The 10181-nt window shown below is 40.2% G+C and overlaps 1 protein-coding gene across 1 annotated transcript; it reads left to right on the top strand.

Moving 5' to 3' along the window:
• Nucleotides 1-8647: 8647 nt before the first annotated feature.
• Nucleotides 8648-9712, top strand: LOC308130208 (rhodopsin; the record flags this gene model as incomplete). Its single annotated transcript, XM_080496429.1, has 1 exon — nucleotides 8648-9712. One exon carries the CDS (start codon nucleotides 8648-8650, stop codon nucleotides 9710-9712), a length of 1065 nt encoding a protein of 354 aa, XP_080352555.1.
• Between the last annotated feature and the right edge of the window lie 469 nt (nucleotides 9713-10181).

Below are 10181 nucleotides of genomic sequence, written 5' to 3'. Positions count from 1 at the left end.
CCCGCTGCTCCTGGAGGCTGGATCTGAAGCTTCTGAAATACATCTGTCTTTCAGAGATACACCTGAGTCTTTCACAAACAGTGACTTTACTAAAACACAGAATTCTCTGGTATTTAGACATTGAAGCACTTTTAATTTTGACATATACCTACAGAAAAATACATCTCAGAAACACTTGATCTATAAATCAAGAGATTTAAAAAATTTTTTTTATATATATAAAAGCCAAATAGAAGAAAGTACGAAGCCTTTAAAGCCTGTTCCTAGTAAAACCACTCAAGAGCTCAATTCATCTCCTTCATCTGTTTCTGACACTCTTTTTGTCCCTCCCTTTCATTAAGGAATGAAAGCCTTAATTGGAATTTGTGTTAATTCGGTTACGTGTTTGAAACTCAATATCCCGTCCCTTCTCCTAAATTGGATACACACTTGACAGATTTGGGGAGGCAGCTCCACTGATGCATATCCTGTTTGAATGTTTTCATCCTCGCCCACTTTCTAGTATTCACGCCACATTATGAATTCAATGATTAACGGCATCAAACATTACAAGCATACTGGTTCACCACAACTAATCTGTGAAGGAACATTGGAATGACTCGTGGTGATTTGTTTTTACAGTCATGCATAAATAAAAATGTTTCAAAGCCAAGATGGCTACTGCGCTTTTTGAGGACGTCCATTTCCTCTACCGGCATACAATAACGGACTATAAACATCCAGTTGTTTTTAGTGTCAAGGCTGGGTATGTTTTTATATTCATAGATGTTATTGCTAAAATCAATATTATTTGAACATTTTGTATTTCTAAACCTTCATTCCATCTCTTGGTGGATTGCTGCTGCCTACTGGATTATTTTTATTCCTTGTTTTCATCTAGGAGCAGACAAAGGACAGACAGCCACTGTGAACATGTTGGTCAAAACGTTGCAGCTGCCAACAGAAACAGTGGACTGATATACTCGAACAAAACTTGAGCAATCTCTTTGCTCAACTGGATGATTTCTTACCGCAAATTAATTTTCTCTCTGTGTTTATGCTCACAAATATGTTTCCGTTACAGCCCCGAAATACTAATTCAGACAAAGTACCTCGACTCCACAACTTTGACATGTTTATTCAATTATCATCAACAGTTGATCTGCACATAATCTCCCTGCTTAATTGGTTTATTATTCATTTGTGGAAATAAAGCAGTGTAATTATCATTGTGCAAGATTTTCAGGAACAAATCAGGTGGTAAACAGAGAAAACAATAAAACTTTACCAACAGAAAGAAGCTTGGACAAAGGAGGATTTATTTGCTTAAGAAATTATTCAAATGGACTCCAAAGTAGGTGTTGAATATTTATTGGATAATTCAAAGAAAAAATTTAAGCTCTTGGGATTACAGTCGTACTAACATTGGTATTAGCAGCAGTTATCCAGCCCTGTCAGTCTATAGAAGGCTAATAAGGTGGATATTTATGCAAATTTGTGCAAATGTTGATTATTGATGACATACCAGTCAGCCATAAAAATATGACCAAGGAGAGGTGGCGTGAATAATTATCTGTTTGTGACGATGCATGTTACCTGCAGCTCCCACAAAATCATGTGTGAATATACATTTGATCTTATTTCCAATGTTACTCTGATCTCACTTTGATGAGAAGAATGCATCACATCCCAACATGTCACAAAAACATCACTAAAGCAGACGAGAAAAGCCAAATCGTTACAGCTAGAGTATCTCCAGAATTGACTCATGGCGTGTTTCTGGTCTGTTGTGATGGGTTTCCCTGAAAAAATGGTGACAACAGGCCGGAGTCTGCTCTCACATGAGGCTCAACCTGCAGGGCTTAATGATCTGCTGCTGTCGTCCAAATTCTACAGCAGAGCCTCAGAGGTCGAGTGGAGTCGAGGCCTTGATGGCTCAGGACTACTTTAGCAGCAGAAGTGGGACCCTCACAGTGTCAGGCAGGTTTTCATTGTGTCGTTGCTGATCTGTGTATATATTTGTGTATTCATCATTCGATGACACTTTAGTTCAGACTTTGTGGATGGAGATAAGAGAACAGAAAATGAGCTTTTCATGAGTAGTTTCGGACTCATTCGGTCTGCCCAGACTGATTGAATTTGGCACATAACAGGTGACTAGTCTGGCACGAGCTGGCTATTTGATTAAGAGGTTCCTGTTTGGCTACCTGGCTCCATGTGATCACTGCATCAGAGAGATTCAGGCAAAGCGGCGCTTTTATCACTGCACCAAATGCAAAACAGGAGAAAACATTTGTTCGTACAAGCTTAATAAAAACAAAAACTAACACCAGCTGGACAAAAGCCTGACCTGGTGTTTACCTTCCTTACTGCCATGCTCTACTTTACAACCCCAAAATCCATGTGGCTGTTTAGCATATGAATACTGAGATATGATAAAAGGAGTTTAGAGAGATCTGATGAATACGTGTGGCTTTGAAGCGGTTGTTGTGTGATAGTGTGCAGATGAGAGCGTGGGAGGTGTTTGCGCGTGCGCATGTGCGCGCGTGTGTGTGTGTGTGTGTGTGTGTGTGTGTGTGTGTGCGTGCGTGCGTGCGTGCGTGTGTGTGTGTCTGGAAGTGTTTGTTGATGAGGGTGACATTTGAGCGCACAGCGAGAGGTTTAACCGCCAGCATCTGGGACATTTTTCTCTAAATCCTAAAACATAAGGGCCAAGAGAGGTAACAACTGAGTCCAACCTCCAATTTAATCCACATAGTCAGTATGTGTGTGTCAAACCGCTCTCCACACACTCCGCAGGATTTCAGCACTCTGCACATACACCGTGGATTCATCACCTTAGCAACCAGTCGATTCAAAGATGATGAATCATGCCAAAGACTGCTAATTTCTTTGCAGTTGTCAAACATGAACAATGGGTGGTAAGAGGGAGTCACCGTGCGTGTGCGTGTGTGTGTGTGTGTGTGTGTGTGTGTGTGTGTGTGTGTGTGTGTGTGTGTGTGTGTGTGTGTGTGTGTGTGTCTTTGTGAACTTGAACAATGATAGTACAGAGAATGCCACAGAGAGCAGGAAAGAAAAATCAGGGCTAATAGGGGGACAATGATGGAAACAAGGCCTGAGAGGGACTTGATGCTTGCTCTTTGAACTCGTGAATAAATTGAGATATATTTTTCAGCGGATTGCAAAAATTGTCTTTACAAAAAAAAAGGAATACCAAAAAAATCTCACAATATATGGGCTTGTCTCTGCAGGAATGGCAACTTACCAAAGTATCATCAACTGGCAGACTGCAACAAGTGTGCATATGATTGCACACTGGAGACCAAAGGCTCTGGATAAATAAATATAGGTCAGAGTGTAACAAATACCCAGCCATCTTATTATTACCACTGCACTTATATGGTGCAATGAGATTTCCAGTAAATGTGCAAGTAAAACCACCTCTGACCTCATCTCCTCCATACTTGAAGATGGCTGAGTGGGCCTGAATGCTCCTCCTTACAAATAGCGGCGTTGGGGGCGAGTCAGCGAGGCCCACGTGATACATGCTTGTACAACACAGTAATATCAACAATGGTGTCAAAGATTGAATAGACTCACATCGGTGCAGGATGCAGGAGGAGTGGTGCTGTTACAAACGTGTGGTGTCATAAATAAACCCCTTAAATGCTGCCAACACGAAGCGGTGCTACTAATTCAGCAACAAGATGCAAATGTTGCTTCAGTCAAATCCTGTTGAATCAATAATAATGCAGCGTGAAAGCCTTATGTCACGCTGCGTACTGCAGACAAACAGCGCCCACTGCTGGTAAATGGGAGGAATTGTAATACATAAGGAAAGGCGCATGCTTTATCATCATAAGTGGTATAATGGAGTCCAGTTCAGTTGCAGTGAAAACTGCTCCCGGGTCAATAATACTGTAATGATCTCAAACATATTTTTAATCTTATCACTTTGAAAAAAGCAGAGTTCGTGCTCATGTCACATTGTACATGTTGACTTAGAGAAGACACAGTAGTGAGTTTATCAAGCTCACAATCTAATCTGCCATCCTTCCACGAGAAGTGTAATGAACAACAGAGTTTTCCTTATCTGGACATTTGAACTCTGATGGAGTTTCAACATGCTCAACCCGATGTTATTTTCTGCTCTTTTGGGTCGATGATGTATAACCGGGCTGTGTGATGTATGTGGGAGCTGGAGGTGTGTAATGTGCCATGTCCTGGTCACAGTGTTATCTTCTCTCCACTGGTCACTCAGCAAGAGAGTTCCTGTGGGCAGAGTGAGAGAGCATCACACACTACCCACACGTTTGTTCCTCTAAAAACCACAATCATCTTCATATGCAGAGAGAGAGAGAGAGAAAGAGAGAGAAAAGGAGAAAAGCAAAAGAGAGAAATAAGCAATGTAGTTCTGACTGTTTGAAAAAAATCAAGCTTTAATGTTACTATCAAAAGAACCTCACATAAGGAACCAGCTGTCTAAACGGTGAATCTGACAGTGAAAACTCACAGCATCACTCATATTCAAGTTTTAAATCTCACATCTTACAAAATATAAATGCCACTGGAGAAAGAAATCGTTCATTGATATGGCCTGAATGGGAGATTATTACATCCTGAGCTAATCTTCCTTCAGACTGCCTCACAAATAAATAGACCTGTGGGCAGTAACAGTACATCTCCCTATACTTATCTGATTCCCTTTGGAGAGAAAGTGATGCAATATTCATGAGAAGGCTGACTCTTGGTGTATTATTCATGAGAAGGCCCTTGTCTGAGGCGTCAGCCACACAAGCCACAGATAGATATTTTTTATATGCCATGGGGACGTCTGACAGTGGAAATCCAGCAGTTCATCAAACCCATCAGTCACATAGATGATGTATGATGAGATCAGTCTTTACACAAATAATTCCAGCTGTGTAGTAGCAACTCCAGCAGACGAATCAAAGCAAACTCCTGAGTCAGCTGGTTCAAAAGAAAACAGCTGCAAATGTTGGAAACATTTCAATAACTAATTGGAATTCATGTGATTACAAAGCTTTTCTGTTAGTTCTTTGGTGAGAGAAAACATCAACATAACTGTGAGCACTGTGATGTGGTTTGATGCTTTGAAAGTATAATAATAATACATATGAGACAAATGGTTTGTAAATACTTCTAAGGTAGAGTTCACCAGACAAACAGTCACTCATTCACACTTACCTACATTGTTACAGCTTAACTAACCACAGCTATGTTTTTTTTTTTTTTTTCTGACTGTGGGAGGACACTGGAGTATCTGTAGAATGCCCCGGCACACAACATGCAAACTCCGCTCTGAAAACATTGTATAATAAGAAAAGGAAGAACGAATTGAAATAATCCAGTTTGATATTATTATGCACAACTGTGCCTTCTTTGTCTTCCTGAAGAGGGCAGCAACATACCAACTGATCTGAAAGAGGCGCGAATCATGCAGCTCAGCAACAGGTTCATTCTCTTCCCCTGCAGAGTCGAGAAAACCCTTCCTGGACCTGAGATGAGCGAGTCTCTTTACACACGCCTGCTCGTTGTTTTTCTTTTTTGTTTTGTTTTATTGACACATTAAGCACTTTGATTTAATACCTCCCTTGGACGTCGTTGCGATCAAAGAAGAACTTTATTAGCTGTAGGTCTTTCCAAAAGCTTCCCCGAGGTTATAAATCACCTTATAGTGGTTTGCATTCGGTAGAATATCCAATAATGTCGGAGTTTTTTCATGTAATTCTGGGTTTTTTAATGCAATATTCAGATTATAATTTTGTGCTGTAGTAGAATTTGTCGATTGTCAGAGTGTTAGAATTTTTTTTTTAATACATATTAGTAATTCTTGGGGGTCCATCAGTTTCACACCACAGTTCATGTTCTTCAGTGACGAGTTTGATCAGCAATGCTTTGGGTTATTTCGTAAATAGAATTATTCTGATATACCCCACATCACATACTGTATAAAAGGCTGTTTTATTGACTCATCGACAACAATTCATTGTTACCCAATGAGGACATAATTTAAAAAAGACAAGAAATATTGAAATCACGTTGTTGATAAGATTCTTGTTCATTGTTGTTCTGCTTGTTGAAAATTGTCTCATGCAATTTGGTTGCTTTTGCCATTTATAAAAACAATAATGTGTTGAGCAATTGAAATGAAAAAAAAAACTCTTCTACACAAATGAAGAGTTGTGTACGAAGCATGACAAGCAGAATAAAAGTATTTGTTAGTGGAGAAAGAAGCCGAGGATGTTGTTTCAAAAGACAATTGCAGTGGTATATAAAAAAGAATTGATAGCTTTTTTGTTTGTGTAAATATCAAGAAAATTAGCCGTTTGTCTGGCCAGATGAGAGTATCAATGTGTTTGGTTTTTAAGAATGAGGAGGGAAAAAAATGTATTTCTAGAACTAATCTGTGGCTCTGGAATGAGTTGACAGACGCAACAGTTTCAGTTTGACAGTCCAGCTTTAAGAGTCTCAGCTGATCTCCACCAGACAGCACAATCTTCACAGAAAGCACTAATTTGAAATGATTTTAAAAATAAAGGTGATCACACTGTCATTTCTCACTGGTCTTCCAGTGATGGAGTGATTAAACAATATCATGCATTAAATGTGTTATAAGCCTTCAGATTCCTGCAGCTTTGAACAGGACATGTTGAGCAAACATATGAAAGTCTCTCCTGTCAAAGATCAGCTGATTTTGAACGTTTTTAATGTAAACAAGCAAAAAATTCTCTAAAAGAAATTTATCAGTTGATTTTTTTTTTTATAAATATATTTCCTCTTTTTTCTCAATTAGGTCGAATTTATAATTTTTTTTATGATTCTGCACATTTGTATAATTTTAAGTAATGCCAAACAGTCAAACATGACAACATATCGGTGTGTGTGCGTCAAACATTACAACATATCGGTGTGTGTGCGTGTGTGTGTGCGTGTGTGTGTGCATGTGTGACATTCTTTGCTTAAGTAAATGTATTTTAAAACAAACTTTGTTTCAATATACTGTACACTGTACAAATTTAATTCAATTCCCTTGCTTTTACTGGGACATTTCCAAAGTGATTATTTGAATTACTATTTCAGATGCACATGTGTTGCACTTAATAATCAACTAAATGAGATGACATCCTATCATCAAGTGGACTATTAAATGGAAGAAGCACAACAAAATCCTATATTCAGCTCTAATCTCTGATCAAGTTTTTTTCTTCACTGTGGCTCCTGGCAAACACTTGAGAACACAAATACCCCACAAAAGCAGAATATCAGCACCTCTTTAAAGTATTACTAAAACACTTAAAAAGGACCGTTTCACACCTGCATGACTGTTTCTACCTCTAATCTGGACGAAGATTTACCCGGTACTCTGGCAAATGTCTATTGTATTGGGACATTAGATTAAATAAAGAAAACAAATTGTGTCAGCGGAATATAATGGTGCAAATAGAGCAAACAAAAATGGTTCAGATAGTTTTTTGTTTGTGTGCTGGAACGCTAAAGCCTTAAAACAAAAAGTTTACAAGTGTAAAACAAAGAGAGATGGAGTCAAAATCCCATCCTGTCGATAACAATTCATACATTTTCAATGCTGTGACATGTTGTTGTGCTTTCATAACTCAAACAAAAGGAGTAGTAAAGACAAATATAGTATAATACATGAATGGCCTGCTGCATTTCACTGAGCACGTATGACCCTCTGCAGCATTAAATCCATTACAAGCTTGAGAGGAACACATCTATAAGCCTCAAATCTCTTTAATGCAACACCCATTAGGAAAGTGCTGAGCTCTTTACCAACAGCTAAGATGGACCAGCACTCAGCAGCACCGCTGCCTCTGCTCTATATTCAGCATAGTGCAGAAAATCACAGATTAGCACACATTAATTTGGAAGATCGGAATATGAGTTGATCATTTTTGATGGTCTCTTTTTTGCCGTGCTGCTGTTTTCATCAATATGACAGGGATAGAATTCATTAAGCTGGCCTATTCAAAATATATATTTTTTGATAAATATTTGAGAATATGAGAAGGTGTCTTTGGTATAAAGTGATTCGATATCTTAGAAAAGAAGCTGCAGTTGATATCAGGGGATTTGATAGGCTTCTAGCTGAATGAAGAGACTCATTAAAAATGGTGTTTAAAGGTGAACAAAGGTGAACTGTCTCAAGCTGGAACAAGTATATATTTAAGCAAATTATTCAGGGGAAAAAAGTCCTCTCAAATGTAAGGCTTTTTGCTTGTTACCTGTCGCTTTATTTGCACAAAACAAAACAAAACAAAAATTTAAATACAGCTAAACTATACACATATCAAAGTAATAGTTTTATATTTCACAAGATACCATGTTGTTTTAATGGTTCAAAATAAAGAGTTGTTGAGTTGCACCTTGATAGGCATGATCAGGTGTAACCTTAATATCTTGATGAGTGGTCAGTTATGTTTGCAGTGATGGCTGGATTAGATATTAACTGTGGCCTAAATCAATTTGTGCTGACGGATTTGGAAAATGATAATCCAAGGTGTGCCTTTTATAAGCCGGACTGTGGCCACCTGAGTCCATTTGTAGCAAGGTCCCTCTCCATCACTCTTCCACGCAGCCAGAAGAATCACCACCGAAGGGCTGATCGCAACCGCTAGCCGCAACCATGAACGGCACAGAGGGACCCTATTTTTACATCCCTATGCTGAACACCACTGGTGTTGTCCGGAGTCCTTATGATTACCCTCAGTACTACCTTGTCAATCCAGCAGCTTTTGCTGCTCTGGGCGCCTACATGTTTTTCCTCATCCTTTTTGGCTTTCCCATCAACTTCCTCACTCTGTACGTCACCCTTGAACACAAGAAGCTGCGAACCCCTCTAAACTACATCCTGCTGAACCTCGCGGTTGCCAACCTCTTCATGGTGTTCGGAGGATTCACCACAACGATGTACACCTCCATGCACGGCTACTTCGTCCTCGGTCGCCTTGGCTGCAATCTGGAAGGATTCTTTGCTACCCTTGGTGGTGAAATCGCCCTCTGGTCACTGGTTGTTCTGGCTATTGAAAGGTGGATGGTCGTCTGCAAGCCCATCAGCAACTTCCGCTTCGGAGAGAACCACGCTATTATGGGTTTGGCCTTCACCTGGGTAATGGCCTCTGCTTGCGCCGTGCCCCCGCTCGTCGGCTGGTCTCGTTACATCCCTGAGGGCATGCAGTGCTCATGTGGAGTCGACTACTACACGCGTGCAGAGGGATTCAACAACGATACCTTCGTTGTCTACATGTTCGTTTGCCACTTCTGCATGCCTCTGACTATCGTTGGCTTCTGCTACGGCCGTCTGCTCTGTGCTGTCAAAGAGGCTGCTGCCGCCCAGCAGGAGTCTGAGACCACCCAGAGGGCTGAGAGGGAAGTCACCCGCATGGTCGTTCTCATGGTCATTGCTTTCCTGGTATGTTGGTTGCCCTACGCTAGTGTGGCCTGGTACATTTTCACACATCAGGGCTCTGAATTTGGACCGCTCTTCATGACCATCCCAGCCTTCTTTGCCAAGAGTTCCTCCATCTATAACCCAATGATCTACATCTGCATGAACAAGCAGTTCCGCCACTGCATGATCACCACCTTGTGCTGCGGGAAGAACCCCTTCGAGGAGGAGGAAGGAGCATCCACTACTGCCTCCAAGACCGAGGCCTCCTCTGTCTCCTCCAGCTCTGTGTCTCCTGCATAAAAGGGCCACCAAACGAAGGCTCCGCGATCCACCATCCAAGAAGAAGACTTCTGCTTCCCCAGGGAAACGACTGAAGGCCAATGTCTACAGAAATAACGTCCTTTTTGTATTTTTACAAATGAGTTGGTTCAACCTAAAGACAGTTGCAGGAAAGGTCAAGCCCATTACAGAGTTGTTCCTGTCTGTACAAAATATCCAACTTAAAAATCTATGAGATTTTTTTTTTCCTGAGAAGAAAGGGAAAAATGTTAATCTTCCACAGTTGGATCCTATATGATACTGGCTTATTTTTGATTGTAGAGGCATGTAATCAAGGCAACGTAAAATAAAACGCACTTTGCAAATGACATTCTGTTTATGTTTTACTTACTATTTGGGTGGCAGGATGCATATTTGTACGTAGTAAATTCATTCAAATGAATAAATGTGAATGACCTATTCAGAATGCATTTATGTCTTGAGTCATACA

The sequence above is a fragment of the Blennius ocellaris genome (genome assembly GCF_963422515.1).
Source record: "Blennius ocellaris genome assembly, chromosome: 5".
In the NCBI taxonomy this organism is placed as follows: Eukaryota; Metazoa; Chordata; class Actinopteri; order Blenniiformes; family Blenniidae; genus Blennius; species Blennius ocellaris.
This window is presented reverse-complemented; position numbering and strand designations above follow the sequence as displayed.